General features: G+C 37.5%; 1 protein-coding gene across 1 annotated transcript in view; it reads right to left on the bottom strand.

The window, feature by feature from the left end:
- Positions 1-5545: 5545 nt before the first annotated feature.
- The window catches only part of UBR5 (ubiquitin protein ligase E3 component n-recognin 5), an 84657-nt gene continuing 68729 nt past the window's right edge, over positions 5546-21473 (bottom strand). The window contains exons 40-59 of the mRNA XM_063171566.1: positions 20165-20376; positions 19566-19796; positions 17703-17776; positions 16967-17139; positions 16754-16867; positions 15985-16205; positions 15223-15343; positions 15019-15117; positions 14515-14758; positions 13818-13929; positions 13166-13310; positions 12741-12871; positions 11807-11867; positions 11338-11513; positions 10872-10956; positions 9806-9961; positions 9312-9425; positions 7904-8048; positions 7243-7328; positions 5546-6167 (exon numbers count right to left, since the gene is read on the bottom strand). Coding sequence (XP_063027636.1) covers positions 5955-6167; positions 7243-7328; positions 7904-8048; positions 9312-9425; positions 9806-9961; positions 10872-10956; positions 11338-11513; positions 11807-11867; positions 12741-12871; positions 13166-13310; positions 13818-13929; positions 14515-14758; positions 15019-15117; positions 15223-15343; positions 15985-16205; positions 16754-16867; positions 16967-17139; positions 17703-17776; positions 19566-19796; positions 20165-20376 — 2913 coding nt within the window. The 3' untranslated portion in view covers positions 5546-5954. The remainder of the gene's footprint in view (positions 6168-7242; positions 7329-7903; positions 8049-9311; positions 9426-9805; positions 9962-10871; positions 10957-11337; positions 11514-11806; positions 11868-12740; positions 12872-13165; positions 13311-13817; positions 13930-14514; positions 14759-15018; positions 15118-15222; positions 15344-15984; positions 16206-16753; positions 16868-16966; positions 17140-17702; positions 17777-19565; positions 19797-20164; positions 20377-21473) is intronic.

Below are 21473 nucleotides of genomic sequence, written 5' to 3'. Positions count from 1 at the left end.
GCCCCGGGGCGGACTCAGCAGTTGTGTAACAAACACAGCTGCAGCGGTGGCCACGCTCCGTGAGGGCCTGTCAGTGGCGGTACGATGGATGCTTGTTTCTCTCCCTTCTTGAGAGCAGAGGGAGCTTCAAAAGATTCGGATGTCCCCTTTCCAGAAAGGTAACTTTCGGTGCTGCTTTAAGAATTCGTGTGGCGGTAAGAATTTTGGGTATTTTTTTTAAAGGCACCTGGCTGCCACAGTGACTGAGACCTCCCCTCTCTCCATCCCCAAGCACGGGAAGGGGGAGTGATGCCAACTGCGCTCCTCTGGGATGCATCTGTTTCCTGCGGCTTTTTGATGCCTTGTGAGAGACGCCCAAGCCTCACCAGGGCAGGGGATAAGAAAAGTTCTGTGGTGAGATCTGTGACTAAGCACAAAAACAGTTCTGGTTTTCTTCCATGGAGTTTTCTGAGGAGCAGAAACACGTGACTGAGCAACTTACTTAAAAGCACAGCAAGAATACATAAAAAGTAAAGGAGAAAAGGTGGATTCACATTAACAATATCTGCTGTTAGCTGAGTACTGTTATTTCTGAGACATCTTTGAAATTTTATTTCCCAGAGATACCTAGACAAGCTCCTTAATCTTTATGTCCAACAGCTCCACTTATATCATGTATATGGAGTACGAGGGATTCCAGCTTTTTGTCCAGAGCAATTAGAGGAACACTGACTGATGTAGAGCAGACCCAACTGACCCATTTACAGACAAATTCTATTGGTGTGTGCAGTACAGAGCTTGCTGGTGGTTTAAGGGGGAGATGCATGAGTTTGTGGAACCAAAACCAACAAGCAGCAGACTATTCATATTAAATGACATTGACTGGTCTACCCAGTTGTCTTAGCCTCAAATCTCATTGTCCTGGCCCTACTGTTTAGAATTCCCTAAATAAGGAAATGCCCTGTCCTGACAGGGATTAAGATCTACTATAAATTAATATAATTAGCAATAGAAAATTGTTCAAGAATTTGGAGATAACTTCTTAAATGCCTGCCCTTATGTTTACTTACATGGTGCCTAAAGATGCACAGAAAAAGAAAAATACTGGAAAGGATTAACCAAACAGCGTGTGGCTGTTTTTGCACCTCCACAAAAATCTGCCAACTTCTGTTAGCTTTGTTTTATAAAAATTAAATCATGTACACAACAGTAAAATACAGACAAGCGCATACAAATGGAATACAGCATTATGCACAATTTTGCAAGATTTCAGGTTACTCAGCTGTACCTACAATGTCCTGTTTAGAAAAAGCTCCTTGATAGGTGGTGGAAGCTGTATTCCTCCCCTAGTTCCTCACTGCTATGGCAGATGTCCTGCTATGGCAAATGAAGTCTTCACTGCTTCAACCATCCTACCTCTTTCTTCCCTCCTCCAAAAGGTGTTACTTTTTGGGGGAATACTCAGATGCCTTTTAAAATTGGTTATAATTCTAATTTTGTATAAGAAAATGCCATTTCAGGTAAGTTGAAGAATTTTCATTTATAAATTTAAGTGAAATGTACTTTTCAGCTTAGCACTGTTCACTCTCAGAAAATCAATTTGTGAATTATTTCAGTATGTCTAAAGCCTAAAATTTCTTTAAGTCTCCTTGCAGTCTCTGTGCAGAGAAACTTTACCACAGGTTGTGGCAACAATCTGTTTTCCAACATGACTACAGTATTCAAGCATACTCATTTGGTTAGCTGCCACTGCCAGTGGACAAAGGGATATTGAAGAGTTTCACCATGATGGAAAAGTCCTGGAACCCCTGGGAGCAACCAGCTGCCTCTTGTTATGCTAAACAGTCTATTACTATAATAGCAGTTTGTGGTGATAATTGGAAAAAAGTAGTTGGTGGAAAATACTCTCTAACAGGATTGTGTTTCAAGCAAGACATGAAGTTATCCTCTAAGACAACTCCACAAAAAATCCATTAAAATTTATAAAAAATTAAAATCCCTCCATACTTCTCAGTTCAGCAAATCTGAAATAGCTGCAAATGAAAGCCACAAAAGCAATTTCCAACTAGCAAAGGATCCATCAGAGCTCCCGATAATGCCAGAAGTCCTGATGGGCAGTGACTGCACTGTGATGGAGGCCACTCTCCAGTTGTGAAGCCTGTTCATGTCCTCCCCACGGAGATCATGTGGAAACTTCCAGCACTGTGAGTTCCAGGCACTCACTGAAGCTTTCTCATGTCCCATTCACTGACACATTTTAAAGTGTGGACATGCCTTCTACCTCAGAGTAAGATGATGCCACACATGCTGAAATCCAGCTAATCTGGACATGCAGAATTTTCTATTTGGTTTTAGCAGATCTAATACTGAATAGGCAAACAAAAGAGTTCAGAAAAAAGGTCAAATCCTACAAAGCTTGAAAGAAGGGAATCAGAGCGACTAAACGAGGTATCCACAGTTTGCCTTACAGAGAGGAAGCCAGAAAAATCCAAGTGAAGCGAAGAGCATGGTATTTACAGATGCACACAGGCATGATCCACAGGCTGTGGGATCTACAAAGAGGGAGTTAAGGCACAGCAGTTAGCATAGAAAGGAGGAGGTTAGCACAAACTTAGTGGTGTTAAGGGTGACCAGGAGCTGTGCTGAATCCCAGCTCCGTCTGAGAAGCAACTGCACAGGAGGCGGTTGGTAGTGGCTGGGCAACTTCCCCCACCTGCACTCCAACTGCCATGGAGAGGTGCAGCCCTGCTCACTACACACTTCCCTTCAGATGCATTGAAGTAAACTTCTGAAAACCAGCAAGTCTGTATGCTTTGCACAATTGCATAAAAGGATAAACCTTGTTTAAGAGTTGAGGAAAATTTCCTTTCCTCTGCCTCCCTGAATGCTGCTCTGCACAGGTATGGTGTTGGATTCATAACATTGCCAGTTTCCAGCTTTATCACTGCTTGTTATCTAGGGACCAAATTACTCACTTGTAGGAAAGAAAAACCACCTCCAAACCACACAGGTGGGAAAGACCACTTGATGACAATTTTTCCTTCCCGGAAAATTATCAAAGCTGGAGCAAGTGATTTACCTTGTGTTGGATACAGCTAGCTAAGTAAAAGAAACCAAAGCCAGGAATTAGTCACAGAAATTAGCACTAAAGTATCAAGGTTTCACTAGATTCAGATTAGGACCTACTCTAGTAGTTGGTCATAATATTTTATTAGTAGCTACCTTTATTACCTCTTTCAGCAATGGTGAACAGCTAAGGATTTAGACTATTAAAAAGAGTAAACATTACAGAATTTAACTAGTTTCTCTACCACACTTTAAGTGAACTAACAGAAGGGCTTAAGTCAAAGGGAGAGGAGGTGTATGATTTTAATAAACATTTTTCTTATTAAAATCTTGATATAGTTGAAATATACCATACAGAGGAAAAAAAGCTATTTATAAAGCTACATACATATTTCAAGTCAATGACGACAGTATATATCATTCTAAATTCCCTCTCTGCTTACCAGAATGCCTTGTGTGTGTATATATGGTGAGCTACTGTGCTATCTGCAAAGCTTTTGTCTAGCTATACATTACAGGACTTAAAAAATGCTTAATCTATATACAGAAATATATATACATATAACATATATTTATATGTTATACATACACATACACTTATATACATATACACACAATACATATATATATACACAGTACTTTACATGTATATGTGGCCTTTCATCCAAGGGCCTTGGATAATTCTTAGTACATCAAGCCTCACAAAGCTTTGTGAGGGAGAGAGCTTTATTTTACAGACTGGAGTTTTGATGCTATTCTAAACAGTTTCTTTTGTTGCTTTCTACTAACCTTGCACATTTCAGTTAGAGGCAGTTTTGGTAGTGGAAATAATCACAGCAGTTTGATAGCCAGGCATAAGGTAGATGTTGCTTTGTACCTTTGTAACTTATCCTCCTTAGTATAAAAGAGCAGCCACACCACTATACTAAAATGCCTCTAGCTAGATTTATGAGGCTGTACTGGTTTTTCTTTTTAGCATAGTAAAATCAGTTTTGAACTTAAGATACACTGGAGGTCACAACAGGAAATCTAGCTCCAATCCTCATACATTGAAACAAACTATCCTTTTCTAGGATGATCGATTTAGAGGAAGCATTAGTACCTGCAGAAATAATTCTACATGTGTTTATTTATCTGCAGTTTAACTACAGAAGCCTGAAACAATCCACCTTATTTAGAAGAGAGGATTTTCTGCATCAATTTGGCAACTGGTGATCAGAATTTGTGGTATCAACTGTACTCCATACCTTTAGCAACTAAAAAAATGAAGAGGCTTTTTTGAAAATCAGATGTAGGTAACTTTTGGTCATCCTACAACTAGCTGACAGAAAGGAAAACCCAGAGGAGCTCTGGCAGAGGTGAGTTCTGCTAGGATTTGGACGGAACATTACTTCAGCTCTTCCCAACAAAAGGGAGAAAAAAAATCATTAACATGGACTAATGGAGAAGCAAGAAAGAAGAACATCACCACCACAGAAGTTCTTATCCCTCAATATTTCAGTCTGCTAAGCTTCATAAATTTAGTTTTACAGCGAAAAAGTAGCTCCTTTCTTCATCAACCAACTTCTAACTCAATAACTCTCAAGCCTTAGAGAAAAGAAATCCTACATCAAGGTCAAAGACTGCCCTCCCCAAAACTAACCAAGCACTTCATAAGTGAACGTACAGTAAAACTCACTACAATGAAATTTGTGAATTTTATTCTAACCTAATTGCCTTGAGATTTTTCAGAACAAGCCACTTTTCCTTCAAACCAATTCTGTTAAAAGGAGGGGTTGCCTGGCCCATTTCTTTCAGGATTCTCTGCTAACTGTAAAATGTGGGCTAAATGTCTTCTGCATGTCAATTTTTCAACTACAAAATTCAGATTTTTAATGACCAACTATGTTTAGTGTATGCTGTTAGCTAAAGTATAAATGGCTTAATAAATAAAAACTATTGTTTCTTCAGTATGACTTGGTATTTTGTCTGTAATTTCTTTATTAAAAAACTGTAACAAGATACTTAAAAAAAGGCTAGATACAAAAGAAGTTAAGCAGCTCACGAACATTAAAGTTTTCCAAAAAATGTATCTTCAATAATCATGATCTTATAAACATTTTACAGTTACCAGAAAGTGCCCAGGCTGAGTTTACATAGTTAGATAATGTAGTACAAGTGTTGGGTTAGAACTGGTAGTGGAACAATCTCCTGACTGTCTGTTCACTGTAACAAGGATACAAAAATGCTGATTGTGAACTATGAAATACTGTGCATTGGCCTCATCAAATATGTACAGGGAAAAAAAACCCCACTAAAGGTACAGATTACATGCAAAATATTAGTGATGGTAACTGATGTGCCAGAGTTCAATGCAATAGAACAAAAATTGCAATGGAAGTGGTTTCATAAATCAGCAATCCCAACTCTGGGATCTGAGCTGTCAGGAACTTTTTACAAGTTCAATATACATGATACACAACTGCAGCCAACCACAAATTAAACACCATTAAAAAAAAAGTTAAAAACACAGAACATACTTAATTTTTTATTTTGAAATTCCCTACTCCCTCTATACAAGAACCTTTGCTGAAACACTTTCCACAAAGGCAGCAGTGAATTTTCAGAACATTTTACATATTCTCCCTCAGCAAAAAGATAAATCACAGTGTAAATTATATTGTTCTGCTGTCATCTTTGGCTGGGGTTAGGCAAAGGAGTTTCTTGACTAGCAAACTGTTGCAATCACATATTGCTAGTGCTCCTTAGGCCTTTATGTTACAAATTTAGTACAGGAATGTTTGCATTTAAATCTTTGAAGTACCACCAGGGGTATGACAGCATTAACTTTCATAAACTTTTATAGACAAATGGAAAAATCTACAAAACTTAGCTAGTAATATTACACAGCAATACACACTTTTTATACTCTACACAAAACCAAAATTCTTGGTCTTAATGGCGAGTAACAATTTTTGTTTCAAAATCTGCTTAGAGGAATAGAGTGGGACATAAAGGCGAGAAATGCAAGTGTTTGCTGTTGGAAGATGTTGGTCATCTGGTGGCCTTATTGTGATGGATGGCATAGGCTGGAACCCCTCCTCACTGGCAGGCAATGATGGACTTGAGGTCCAAAAGTAAACCTGAAAAAAGAAGACAGTGTTTAAAATTAAGATTCATACTGCCTACAGACTGTGTAGGGATAGATTAAAAAAGAATTGCACAATCACAGCAAGATTGATAATACTACGTTCTCTTCAATATGCCAAACTAAATTCCACAGTTATTCTACTTTCTTCTCTAGTAGATTCCTTCACTTCCTTCATCAACTGCTCATGCATAAAATTGATAAAAGCAGCATTCAAAATTATCCTGTATCAACAAATCCTCAGTAAATGGCATGTCCAAATATCCATCTGGGAAGGTGGTGACTGCCATCAATACAAATTGAATCAGGAACATCTCACAAACCAGTCAGAGACTACAGGATGTAGTACTGGTATAGACAAAAGGGAGCAACAGAGAGTATTTGGTTTATTATCTCAAGTGTGAAATGCTGAGTCACCACCAAGGTGTAAGCATAGACACTCCTTGAAAAACGTGCTCTAGGGTTTGCACTTTTCAGAGTAGTCTTTGTTTCCTTTTAGTAGACTGTAAGGGAGAGATAGTACCTTACAGAGTAGTAAGTTAAAAACAAACCATTTTAAGAGGTGTACAATGAATAAAATTTACAGGCAAGTTTTTAAAAATTAAATCCCCCAAACAGTATCTTATTCTTTCATGCTTCTCATCAGCTTCTCACTCCTAAAGGCTTTGAGAAGGACATGGTATCATTACTGACATCTTACAGAGAGGACACACATACTGCCCTCTGGATACACAGAAGTCAGGTGAGTAGATGATGCATGAAGAGAACTTGACCTCAAAACCCTACCAGCCCACAACACAGTTGAATAACCACAGTTACTCATCTTAAGAGCAACTGTGCAGAGTGAAACTGTGCTTCTGTAAGAGACCTATGAACAGGGAGAAGAGCACACCATGCTTACTTTCAATTACAAGAAGGTCTGGCATTCACACCTGTTGTTTCCAGAACCAAGTCTTACCCAACCCTACTACCCTGCACAAAGTCTCTGCAGGTAGACACAGTTAAGAACAGTATTGACACCACTTATTCCAGTTCTTCCTGCATGTTCCCAATGGGAATGGAAAACTTACCAGATCTTGTCTTTCTGTCATACTCATCTTCTCAACTATGGACCAAAACCAACGCTTGAATTGCAAAAGCTTCTCAGCATTTTCTCCTGTGTGAAATAACAAGGTGAAATAACAATTCAGCTGCTGTACTAGACAATAACATTAAGACACCTGTTTTACATGTGCTGCAAGCTGGATCTCAGCTACAATCATATTCATAAAGTCCTGACACTGGAGATCAGTAATTTCAAACTGAATAGCTTTGAAAGCAAGGCCAACACTGACATAACTCCCACTCCTCCCTCCTTACCAAAAATCCCAACTGCAACTAAACACAGTTTAAAAATTATGTAAGAAGTATTAAACTTGCATCCATCACATTTATAGTTCTAGAGAATTTTCACAAGAAAGATATACTACCAGTAATACAGTCCATGTATTTAACATCTTATGACAGTCAAGTTGGAAAACATGCCTTCTCCACCCTCATTTAACTGAAGGTAAATATTTTCTAAGGAATGTAAAAAAATATCCCAAGTAAAAACTTTATAACAGCTTTCACTGGCTTATTAACTAATGGCAGACTTACTAGTTCAAGTTTAATGCTAGTAACTGCTCCACACACTAAAAAACAGTGTTAAGTTATACCTGCAACTCTGTTTATGACTAGGTTATTTCATACCTGATTCATCATTGAAAGAGGTAAAGCTGATTAGCATTTGCACATTTACTTCACCACAGCCATTTACCAAAAGTCTGAAATCTTCTGCTGTCAAATCTTCTAATGAATTCTTTGGAAGTACATCCAGGAGCCCCTTCCTCATTGCCTTAAGTGAAAACAACAAAATGCACATTGTAACCCTGTAACTTTTAAGACTGACTTTAAACACATTACTTAAAATTTTCATGTGAAATTCCCTTTAACTCAAGATTCATTATTCTCTGAGCTGCTCTTTTCTTTTAAAGCTTTATCATCTGAGATGCAAATATTCTGAAACAAAGAACTGCACCAATTTTTAAACCCTACCTACTAGAGCAAAGAAAGCAGTACTGGCTTGAGCTTTTATTTCACCAGGAGCAGAAGCACATGAACTCTTCTAATGCTAAAATGTGCAGGTATTTTGCTAAGCTGCACTGAATTCGATGCAATTTAAAAAAAAAAAAAAAAAAAAAATGCATCTTGCATGTTCCCTTTGCTTCCTCAGACACATGCCAACTCTGCTTCAAAAATATTACACATACAGACACACATACACATATATTCTATATAAGTAATATCCTGAAAAGATAGTAAATTCCATATTCTAAATGGAGTACTATGAATCAACTTGCTTTAGAAAATTTCAAAATGAGTACAAGTGTAAGGGTTTTCAACTCTTAAATAAACAAGAGCCAAATTAGTAATATATGCAGACACGGAGATCAAGTATCTTAATTCCAGGAACATGTTCTTTCTGTGAGAATTTAGACCTCAGCTGCACAGAGGTAATCTGGCCTGCTGCCCTATGTCAGATGTGCAGCAGGAAACCACAATGAGCACAAGAAACGAAGTTTACATGTAGCAGCATCATGACAGACTGGTCTTCATTAACTGTCTACAAAAATATATTATTCTGTAAGTGTTATTTGACAAGGGCTTAAAAAAATCAAATAATTTTTAATATGGTTTTCTAGTCAATTTTTATGTTTCTTGACAGGCTTGGTTTTATAAATTATTTTTCCTTAGAACAAGGATACAAACAAATCAAAGGTAATAAATTATTAAGAACAAAGTAGCTGCCAAATACAAAGCCGAAATTACAAGAGGATTTGTGCCATTTGAGCTCAAGAAATAAACATATATATTTAACCAAGGAGACCCACAATAAAATAAATTATCTTTCATTCTATAAAATCAATTACTCACTCAGTCTTCACAGTACTACATAAACAGCTATACGATTACAAAAAAAAATTAAATACTTTTAATCAAGCTGTCAGACTTTAAAGAAACCTGATTAGCAACACCACAATGAGGAGAATAATTAACTGATGGAAAGATGACAGATTTTTTTTCCCTTCTTTTTAAAAGAACTCCACTAAAGACTTACATGTAGAGGCTGCTCTGCTACTACCAACATTCGGTGTTCTGCATATTTCCGGACATACTCATATACATTCTGAGGAGTGACTGGTATATTTACACCATTGGAAATAAGTTCAACCTATGGCAAAGAAATAAGGAACATTTGAAAAGGGGAAGAAGAAAAGGGATATAATGGAAATGAGATCATTACAACCACCACAATATGCTGCAGAGCGATTTATTGCTCAATATACCTCCAAACCCAAGTATAATTCACTACTACAGGTTAGTTTTAAAAATTCCCTAGGATTGACTACAGTTACCAGGGTCTATGGTACACTCCAGATCATTTCCAAAGAAAAAAATACAGGCTTCAATATCTAAGAACACTGCACCGAAGCCAAGAAGAATAAAATGTTTTATCTGCCATCTGAGAAGAGCCTGGATTATGTACACACTACACCCTGCATACACTGTCAAACTCTAAAACTAGAGAGCCACAAGTTTAGCTGTGCTTACCTGCCCTCCACCCTCCTCCTTACACAGGTCTATTGCAAAGGCTAAATCCATTGCTGCAAACACTGCATCAGCATCTGTACTCTGGGAGGCGAGGATAAGCTGCCGAAGGCTTTCGTACATAACCGGATCAAAAAAAGCAAAGTCATGCCAGTTCACCTATAAAAAAAGGACACAAGTTTGAAGTTTGAAACACAATAGGTGTTTAAGAGTGTATTCAAAATGATGTGACCTGTGTCAGATCTATGCACTAGCAACACAAGATACAAACACACAGAAATAAATGCAGTAAACTCCTACTTTTAGTCTGCTTTAGAAGGTACACTGGAATACTGAAAAGAATACATATTCAACAAGAAAAACTTTAAGAAAATATTTAGAAGGCAAACACTCTTGGAAGACACCAGGAGGTATTTAAAGGCCATTTTTCCCATTAACTCTTTTCCATTAAAGATTATACTATGTTGGGTAACTGATTATGTGATCAAAAGTGAATTTAAGGAAAGACCAATAGTAACGAACCTTGGTTTAGATTTGCTGGATCAGACAGAACTTACAATGCCATTGACTAATGCATCAAAAGTGCAGTACATGATTAGCTTTTACTGGGCCAGGGTAGCAGTTTTGGTCAAAAGTTTAAGTAATTATTGCTCTGAATTAAATTATACCTACTCTTGAGACAAAATTTTAATTACAAATTAATTCCATGAGCTCTCTCAAATATCCACAAAAATGCTTTTCTGTAAGCTATTGCCTAGTATTTTCTAACACTATGGTTTCTGAGTCTAAGGAAGAAAAAAAGCAGAGACAGTATGTAGTTTCTGAAGAGAGTTGAAGGCTAACTTATTACAAAATCATTACATCTTAGTCAAATACCTGACTTCTAGTACATCTACTCTGTTCAAAATCTAGGAAATGAAAAAATTAACAGTCCTCAAATTGAACACCTCCATACAGTTTCAGTATCAGCTCAGCTAGTTAATACATATGTGGTATGGGGGAAAAGCCCAGTTTTATGGATGAAGTTTTAAGAAATTACAGGAAATCAAAATTTTCATGTTCAACTTACCTTTCTGCCAAGTAGAACTTTGATTACGTGTCTATTTAATGTGATGGGACATAGTTCATTCTGCAATAAGCACAATCCTAGGATTCTGAAAAAAAAATGTTTGGACTTTGTCTTGGTACAGCAGAAATTACACTAGAGATCCTTCAGCAAACTCACATTTAAGAGTTCTTATAATCTAAGAATTTAGCTAGAATCAGCTTTCCAAATGTATTGCTCAGAAATGAAAATCATGGGCATACATAATTTTTAACAAGAAGGATAAAAAATTAAAATTTAACAGGAAAAGAAACTTCAAGTTGACATATGCAAATTGCCCCCTACTTAGGCTCAGGGTGAGAAATAGAGACCATTAAAAATAAATTTTAAGAACCAAGTTTTTTCCAGCTTGGATCATTGGTACTCTCCCTGGTGTTGTGCATGATTGTCTTTTACATTTTTTCAGACTAAGAAGTTAATGGTAGAATACCTGCCAATGTTCCGGAAACAATTCAGCCTTGCTTCTGTGTTTTTACCAGGTCTGGGTGTATAAAATCCTCGTTTTCCAGGCTGGTAGAAAAGTGGTGCATTATCATCCCCATCATCTGTATCATCTAATTCCATATCTACTACACTGCGGCTGGATCCATGGCGCTTTCTGTTCTCCTGGTTTCAAAGTCAGAACAGCAATTAACACACTTCATTCTATTTACTGACACACATCAAGCTATTTGCTACAGGACCCAAAGATTCAGGTTCCATCGGTTAAGAATCCCTGTGGTATTTATTTCCTAATGATGACATTTTATACTTTTGACTAATTATTGTTAATCCTTTCAAAATGAAATGATTAAACAGAACTTTGTCTTGCATGATAAAGCTACCAATTGCTTCCAGGTTTAAAATCAACTGATAAAACTGAATCTTACATAAATTTTGTGCAACAGGTGATACATTACCTGCACTTTATCTGAAGAGTCTAGCAATCCAAGATCCAATATACTGTCAGCACCGTTCTCCCTTGAGAAGGGAATAAAAAGGCAGATTTAATTTCACCATCACAGACTCACAGAATGATAGAATAGTTTGGGTTAGAAAGGGACCTTGAAGATCATCTAGTTCCAGCCCCCTTGCTGTGGGCAGGGGTACTTTCCTCTAGAGCAAGACCCAGCCTGGCCTTGATCACCTCCAGAGATCTACGCCTTCTCTGGGTAACCTGTTGCACTACCCTCACAGTACAGAATTTCTTCTTGTTATCTAACCTAAACCTCCTCTCTTTCAGTTTGAAGCCATTCCCCTTGAATTGTCACTACATGCTCTTGTATAAAGTCCTTTGCCATCTTTTTGTTGGTTCCCTTCAGGGACTGGAAGGTCACAATTAGGTCACCCATAAGCTTTCTCTTTTCCATGCTAACAACCCCAGTTCTCTCAGCCTTTCTTCATAAGACAGGTACTCCATTCTTCTGATCATCTTGGTGACCTCCTCAGGACTTGCTCCAACAGGTCCATATCCCTCCTGTGCTGGGGACCCCTGAGCTGGATGCAGCAGTGCAGGTGGGGTCTCTGCAGGGAGAGGGGCAGAATCCTCTCCCTCAACCTACTGGCCACGCTGTTTGTGGTGCAGCCCAGAACACATCTGGTGCATTGCATGGCCAGCTTATGTCCAGTTTCTCATCCACCAGCACCCATCAAGTCCTTCTCAGCAGGGCTGCTCTCAATAAGGAACTGTCATATTCTGAAACCAGTCAGAATAGATTAAACCAAAGCCAAAAAGTCACTTGTCCAAAGAAAAATATCTAGACTATCAAGAAATAAGCTGCATGTATTGGAGTTAGATGTAGAACAGTATAAGTGCTTTGGCCACAAAGTCAGTTCTCACTTTTGATACTTTACCTGCCATGTGCAATAATGAGTTCCATTGCTTCATCAACTCTTGCTCTAAGGGAATCTTCACTAGCTAGTAACAGAAGCAGCTGAGCAGGAGACAATTCCAACAACATTCCTGTGATTTTACTTGCAAATGCCTGGGGATAAAGGAGTGATAGGTCTTACTATTCTCCTCCAGTTCTCTTATTTTCAAATATGATCTTATGAAAGTTTTGGTATTTTAAATAGAGAATGCATTACAAGATACCTCCTAAGCTAAAAAACAAATTAGAGAAACAAAATCTTAACAAAATTTAAAATAAAATAAAATCAGTCTTACATGTTTGAATACTATCAATTATGTTTCAATTATTTCAATTATGGCTAAGGAAATAAATTTTTACATTACAAGATGACAAGGGCAATCATTAAGTGTATTAGGGAAGTCTTACTGGCTGCATTGCTTGCACTCGAGGGTAGAGCCGTTCTCCAAGGGCTTGTCTGTGTGCTGGGAGAGGGTCAGGGTCATCGCTGGGGTTTCCTTCCGAGGCTGGTCTAAAGGGCCGTGTGTCAATGGACAGTTGTCTTCTGAAGTCCCTTAAGATAATCAGAGCAGTTGGTACTCAGAGGAAAAATTCAAAAATCCTCTGGAACAATATTATTTGCACACAGATTGATATTAGCATTAGCTTTACTGCTGGAATAGTAGTGTTGCTCATAGCTGCTTGGAGAGAATGAATCAGAAAGAGAGAATCAAAATAAACCAGAGATTTTAGTATTACTTGTGTTTTGGATACAGCAGTCAGACATGCCACCAATGGCACTGTTGTTTCTACACTACCTCACAATTTTATTCTAGTACACAAGTTTTTGTTATTGTTTTACCAGAAGAAACTGATGGCCAATAACATAACTGATTAATGATAAACTAGGCCTAATAATTCTGTAAAGAATTAAAACTAGAGACCAAATTTCAACAAATTAACCTGCAAATCACTCCTGAAAGAGACTCTTTTAACTGGAGGAAGTATCTTTCCTGACAATATCCAAGGCAATTACTCTATTTGACAAAATATCTTCATCAAGATAAAGATTATCACTTACCTATCCCTATCTCTCCGAGAACCAGTTCGCAAGCCACTACTTCTCCGCATTTCTCTCTCTCGCTCCCTTTCCCGATCTCTCTCTCCCCTATTTCGCAATCTCTGCATCAGACCTGAAGGGCAAAAAACCTCATAAACTTAAACATCTTTAGATTTCTCTCTCCTACCTAAGTTTCAGCGTAAGGAAAACTAAGGTTTGGAAGAGTTTGACAGACATCAATGAGACAGAACCATTTCACTTGAAGCAGTGATTGGGTTCAGCCAAACTTCAGAAAGGACCTGAAGTGTTTCTACCAACTTAAAAATTATAAAATACTTTAAGAGCTTATATATATTTTCAAAACCATTAGATTGTGTTTGTGGCAAGTCAGATAGAGCAGCTGTAAAAAAATATATAAGCTCTTAGTAGCTAAAATCTTGACAATTATTACCTGCTGGAGAGAAGGACACTCAAAAAATCTGAGCACACCTAAAGCAGACTCCTGTTGCAAGAAAAACAAGAAGTTCCTGTTTCTGAAAATGCGTGGAGGGGGGGAAAGCCATTTCCTTGCTCCAGAGAACTAATGCATAATTTTTATGGATTCTAGGCTAAACTAACAAGAGACATCACTGGCACAAGGCCAAGTATTTCTATGTAAATAAAGCACCCAAGGTTTTTATTAATATTTTCTGTAGATTAACTGCTGTGCATCACTTACTTGTATGGGTACCCTTGTTGGCATTCTGAATGCAATCTAGATTTGGCAGTTTCTCATTTGACAGAAAAGCCTGTGCAATAGCAGTATAAAAGCTCCGTGCTACGCCACTGCCTTCTCCAGGCTCATCCTTAAAAGTAACTTTCACTCTGTGTACGGCCATCGGAGTGGTAGCACACCTGCGACCAAAGTGATTGTTCAGCTGCCTCATGGTCTGCTGAATCAGAAGATCTCTGTCTCGATCAACCTAGTAAAAAATACCAAAAAAAATTCTTTCTTTACCAACTATCATTCTAAGAGACTTTCAGCTTCACAACAGATTTCTGTACAGTGCTCCACAGATTCAACAAACAACAATCAGAGTGGGAAAAACTACAGAGTAATTGCAACATAACTCACAAAGTATGATTTAAGACACCTGCTTGCAGACTCTGAAATACAAATTTTTTCTATCAGGTTACTGTAGTAATTCAACTTCTAATGAAAGTTTATTAGAAGATTTTTTACCTCCAATGTTAAATCTCTTGATTGCTGGTTTCTAAGTTTTTCCATCTCCCTGCGGAATTTTGATTCCTTGACTTCAAAGCCACCTAATTCAGTCAAGATCTAAAAATAATAAAAAAAACAAGCACTAACCCCAAAATCAGAATAATTAGAGAGAGTCACAAATTAGTTGTAAGAGGAACTGTCCTTACACTGAGAAATACATACCGATCCAGGCTCTGCTCCAACATCTTCCATGAATACTCTACCAAACAACTCCAAAGAAAGGCGCCAGCGTCCCAGCAACATGTCATGAGAAATAACCATGCCCATGAAGCTACACTGGGGCCTGACAGAAAGAAGAAAAAAATGACAGATATGTGGAATCAAGTAAAATTTCAGACACATTTTGTGTACTTCAGCCTTTTCTTAGCCTCTGCATTCAACTAAGCTTTTTATTCCTGATAAACAATGACACAGTACACCAAGTCTGTGCACAAAAGCACATGAAGCTGCTTTGTTTCAGCAGAAACACAAGCCTTGCTTCCAAAGGGTAATTACTCCAAAAGCATATAACTTTTGGTGCTATGTGGAATGCACTGTTACTGGTCTCCCATCAACCAAGACCTTAATTTCTTTTAAAATAGCTGTAATTTGAAGAGAGTTTAATTCATAACTGCATTAAGTGTGGGCAGCACCACCAGACAGAGATGGCAAGCTATGGATTCCAACTGCTCAGCCTGGCTACCCAGGACATCACAGCAGGTCAGCAGCAGGAAGTCAGGGAATAAAGGAATTTGCCTACAGTTTGCACAGACCTCTTTGAAGACTGTTCAACTATTCACTTTAGAAGCTACTAATCTAAACTACAAACTACAAATGTAAACTAAATTAAGCTACCCATTTTAATTTCAAAAATACTTTCCAGACTCCCAAACAGCCACTTAGAAGAGCAGCAACATTTCAAATTGTAATTTTAAACTCAGCTACCTGAAAGATGTGAGGGGTGGCCCTTCACTTTCTGTCAATCCTATCTCTGCCAACAAGCTGCTTTTCAGTTGCGCTGCAAGATCGTGAGCTGAAGGCCCTGGTTTTGAACTCTCAGATTCTTCTGTAGGCACATTTTGTTCTTCCCCTTCCTTCTTCTGCCGATTTTGCATGCTCATAACATTTTTTAAGTTGGCTGCATAAGACATTTTAGTTGGAAGAACCTAAAAGAGAAGTAAAATTTAGCTGCACTTTCAAAGCAGAGTAGAAGCTTTGAAGCACATATATTCACAGGTGTATACTTAAATCACACAAAATGAACACTGTAATTGACCTGTTAAAACACAGTGGCCACAATCATTTCAATAAATACAAAAATAACTATTTTCCCCACTGTGTGTTTGCATTTCATATGCTTGCCAATTGATGTTCAGTCTGAAGGCAAGTCAAATCTATTGGATGGACTAAAGGAAGATTTAAATCTTTTTATCAAAAATAATTATATAATTAGCATTCTAAAATTAGCTCAGAATTGTACTGCTGCATTTAAAAATACTACCTGAAAGCTGCTATAAGTCAATAATCATCAAGTTTCTATATTAAGCACACTTTCCCTAAAGACTTCAAGTTTTTACAGGCACTGGGCTTTTAAATTATCATTCTGAAAGCTATATAAAATCCTCTCTGAAAATATTAAAGTGTCTTTTTAAGGAAAATGACGGTTCTAGTTTAAATTACCATATTGTTTAAAACAATAAAGATTTACATTTACCTCAAGGCAGTTTCTATCCACTGTAACTTCCACTAAGCACTTGCCACTGTTGGCAGAAGACGAGTACAGACCCTGACTGGGCCGGCCGAACAGATCCTCTTTGCGAGCATTTGGCTGAAAACCAACAAAAGAGCTCTGGGTCAATAATGCACTTCGGTGAGGAATGAAAAAGCAAACTGCAGTTTTCTTCCAAAACACCATCTCTGATGTCACCTGTAATAGATGTGGCTGGTCTGCCAAGGGGATGGCCTCTGCCAGAGGAACCTCAAAAGGATTGGGTGGAATGCAGCCGAGGAATGTCATAGAGTCTGACCGTCTGAAAAATGGATGGTTCTGGCCAGTCTCTGCTGGGAGGGTGTCATCATCTTTGTCGTTGAGTGTAGCACCTAAATATCAGAGATTTCAAATCAGTTTTCACAGTTAGAAAAAATAAGGATTTAAAATGCCAAAAATTAATATCCTTCCCTCTTAGCTACCTGACTAGAGGAGAACCTCTGCAAATTTAGCACTTCTACAGGATGCTTCTGCAAATGCTGTATCTTTATTAATTTGCTTAGTTATAGTTTTTATTCTTTTTACTATACCTAGCTTTACTGAACATCACTCCTACATTGTATATAGGAGTAAATATTCTACCATTTTCAGCACAGTTTTTCATCAGATCAAAAAGATTAGTTTAACTATGATTCAAATTTTAATGTAGAATGGTAGATAAGTAATACTGCAGTTTAGTGAGAGAGAAGATGAAAAGATGGCCCTGAAATGTGAAGCAATGAAATAGGCAATGGTAGAAGAAAACTGGTGAAGTAACAATGCTAAGAAAATCTTACTAAACCCAACTTTACATATACAAGCAGCAAAATTTACTCAAAATCTCAGCTAGCTAAAGGGAAAAAGCACTAAGAAAGTCTGGCATTTTGGTATGCTATGTTAATTTTTGTATACTAACTTTGATTGGTATCATCATCATTTTCATGTTCTGAATCTTCGTTGTCAAGACCCAGTTCCAAAAGCTCACGAGTTCTTAATAAAAACATCCAAAACAACAACAAGAAAACAGAGAAGAATAAAAAAGAGTCAATCATCTTGAAGAAATTATTTGGCAAAACATCTATATCTGCAGCATAATCAGCAAGTGTACTTAAGAGTTATACAAAACAAAAACACAACTAAAACTGAAGCACCGTAGAGAACTTCTCATTATGTACTCACTACATCACTCACACAGTTACCCTTAGAGCCACCTACCAACTTTGATCTTACAAGTTAAGATCAAAATCACCTTTGGGCATTGATGTTTGGTTTTAAACACTGTATCAATATAAAATCCTAGGAATCCTGCATTACTGGAAGAAATATACAAGTGAATACCATTTCAAAATTTAAAAATAATCTCACTGAGGTAATTCCAGAAGGTAAGTCTGCAAGCTGCACATTAAAAACTTGATTTCACTATATTATACTACTGTTCTGTCAAGAACTTTGGTTACTATTAATTTCTGGCAGTTTATGCATTGTGAAACATGTTCTGAAACTAGATGAAATTGATAAACTGATAACAGACTACTAATATGTAATGTAATGGAAGCAACTGTTTGAACCACTCATTTTTAATTGAAAATGTCTAGACCTTCACAGTTTTAAATGCATTTCATGCAAATTTCCCAATTCTTTTATGAACAGTTATTTCACAGATTTCAGTACATGAATTTTTTTTAATTTTTTTTTTGAAAAGCAGCTTCTGGAAGTATGTAATTGCCTGGAAAAGGGCTAAAGCTGTGGCTAGAACTACTCAAATCAGTACAAAAAGTTGATTACTGTACTATATCATTCTTACTTGTGAGGAAACTACTGTTGATAACACTCTCTTGGTACACTTTTGAGGTCATAACATTACCAAGATAAACAGAACACAGTAAGTAACTGTGCAGTCCAATATATATCAAAGATATTAATATCTCGTATTTTACAGTTACTAAATTTGTAGAGAAAATGTAATGTTAAGCTTAACCTGCAATACTGAAAATTAGGAGCAGAAAGGGGCACAATCTGCATTTAACTGTTGATTAGGACTGCTTGGGTACATCACCTAAAAACCTAGCTAAGAAATGGGAACAGATGGTGTAGAACACCAATGGGTGGACATTTCTATTGGCACTAACTGGCATTTGAAACGAAAAAAAAAAAAAAAAAGAAATCTTAAAACAACTTAAAATTAATAAATGCACTTTGTAAAATGTGATAGTTGAAATAGCAGCTTTCCAACTCAAGGACATTTTCAGCTATTAATTTCTCTCCTATGCCTTAAATATCAGATGAGTCTCAAATGCATATAACCAAACAGAAAACAAAATCACAAAGCCCATTACATCACACAATGACATTTTCTCCAATGTCATCTCTAACATGTTTGACAGATATCTAAGTAAGTTGCTATCATGTCAAATGTATGTCTCACATCATTAACTGAGAAACTGTCCTGAGTATGTCTTTTAGAGGCACTACTATGGAGTTAAAAATCCAACTCAAGTTTCAACAGTAGGAAAACATTTTACAGTATAAAAAGAAGTGAATAGGGTACTGCAACAAGCTTATCAAACATAGGTACATTATATACCATTACAGAAATTCTTTCTATAATATGTATGTTACTACACACATTTATGATATGTATGTTACTACACACACCCACACACAGGCATCCAGATTAATGCATCTGTTTATGTAAGATACTGAGGAACAACAGCAATAACTGAAACAAAAGGGCTTTTTTTTTTACGTAGGTTTTGTTTCTAGGAGTCAACCTCAGTACCTTTTCCTTTCCAGCTGAGGAGTATCCAATGTTGTCTGCTGATTCATTGCTTTAATCCAATAAATAAGGGCTTGAAACACATATGCTACATGCTTTAGTGAGCAGACATCCAGAACAGGAAGAACATCTGAGTGCTCATCGTTGTGAGAACGCATCAAGGACAGCGCGTAGTTCAGGAAATCACCACGTGCTGACATCATTCCCTGACGGGCACTGAGCAAGGTAGCACGTCTAGTGCAGGAAAAGGATTGAATACAGAGACATCAGGCATCACAGGAGAACACATATTTTATTGATAAGCCCTGTATTTCAAATGTGGATGTAAAATGTCAATGAACTCTACACAAAAATAGTGGTAACAGGCTACAAGCATAGAACAAGCAGGTCAGATGCAGTACATTGTAAACAGTTAATGCTCAAGATGAATCTAGTATGTCAGAATAAACCAAATAGTAGCAACAACACAGGAAGCCAACTTAAATCAAAACAGCAACTGCATTCCAGAACTGCAGAATAAGATTTCTAAGACGTCTGTGAATAAGATTTGACTATAAAACTGATAATTCATACTGCATGCAGCAATCAAACTATTTTCATACCTTCTTCCTTCAAGTGTTCTCAAGCTGGCTTCCTCACGGGCTGTCATCCTTTCCCTTCTAGCTGAGTTCTGAGAAGCATGGAGAGGATGATTTGGATGCCCAGGATCACCAGCAGATGATAATGCCGAACCGTAACGCAGCTGAGCTTCAGTAGAGTCCATGATACTGACCATCCAATTCCAAGTAGGAATAAGCTTTTCTTCCACATAATTCTATAGAAAATGAGATTTAATTGGTTTTGCAAACAATAGGAGTAGGTGACAAGAATGAAATCTTCCTGATTCCCTACAAACAGGCTGTAAAACCATGCTCAAGAATTACTGATGATCAGTTTCTGAAAGCTCTCTTGAGATTGCTGATGCACAGTGGTGGTGGTATGCAGCTCTCATGGCTTACCACTTTGATATCTATAAAGCATTCTCACCATCTCTCTCTCTTTTGGGCATCTCTTCTACTCCTCCCCACTCAGCATCTCCCAGGTGTGCACAACTTGATGATTTGAGCTTAATTCCTGACTTTCTTGTAGCATTCTTCACCCCTTGCAAATTATTCACTGAAGACAACAAAGTTAAGACCTGCACAGAGAACTATGTCTACACACAAGTCTCACCTCCTAGTCTTATCTTTGCTTCACCTGTTCCCACTACTGGCTCTGCAGTCTGTTTTTCTTATCATCTACTAACTCCACTGACCTGTTGGATTTTTTTGATCCAACATTAGTCTGCTTTCTTCATTCCTCTGCATTCTGGTCTTCAAAAATACCCCTCACACTTCTAATGCACTAAAATAACAAAATGCTGTCTCAACCTTATTTCTATGTCCAAATGAAACCTCCACTGTTCAAGTTTCCTGTGCTAATACAAACCTCTTGCTGCCTCAGCTGGACAGATCTCCTGTTCACTTTTCCCATTAAAAATCTCCTGAACAAAAAATTATTTTAGTCTCCTCCATAATAAAACTACACTCTCTTATTTCTTTCCCTGTTTGTTTACCCCAGGGTTTGATCCCAGAATATCTTTCTAACCTTCCTCTCCCAAATCAGAAGTCCTTTCCTGCAGCTGTGTTATACAATTTTACCCTATCACTATGCCCAGGTACAAGTTGATACATACTTTCTAAACACATTGGAGTCCCTCCAATCTTGTCAGTCTCTGAAACTAATGTCTATACATGAAGGGGAAGACTGCTGACATGTATTTTCTCTACAGATGCATTTTACATAAATTTTCAAAAACAGTCAGTCAAGAACACAGTATAAAAAACACGTGCATAACATGGAAATAATGACCGTGTCCCTGAAGGAAGGGAC

Source organism: Melospiza melodia, chromosome 1 (genome assembly GCF_035770615.1).
Source record: "Melospiza melodia melodia isolate bMelMel2 chromosome 1, bMelMel2.pri, whole genome shotgun sequence".
Taxonomy (NCBI): Eukaryota; Metazoa; Chordata; class Aves; order Passeriformes; family Passerellidae; genus Melospiza; species Melospiza melodia.
The sequence above is the reverse complement of the archived record's forward strand: the minus strand, read 5'-3'. Positions and strand labels throughout refer to the sequence as shown.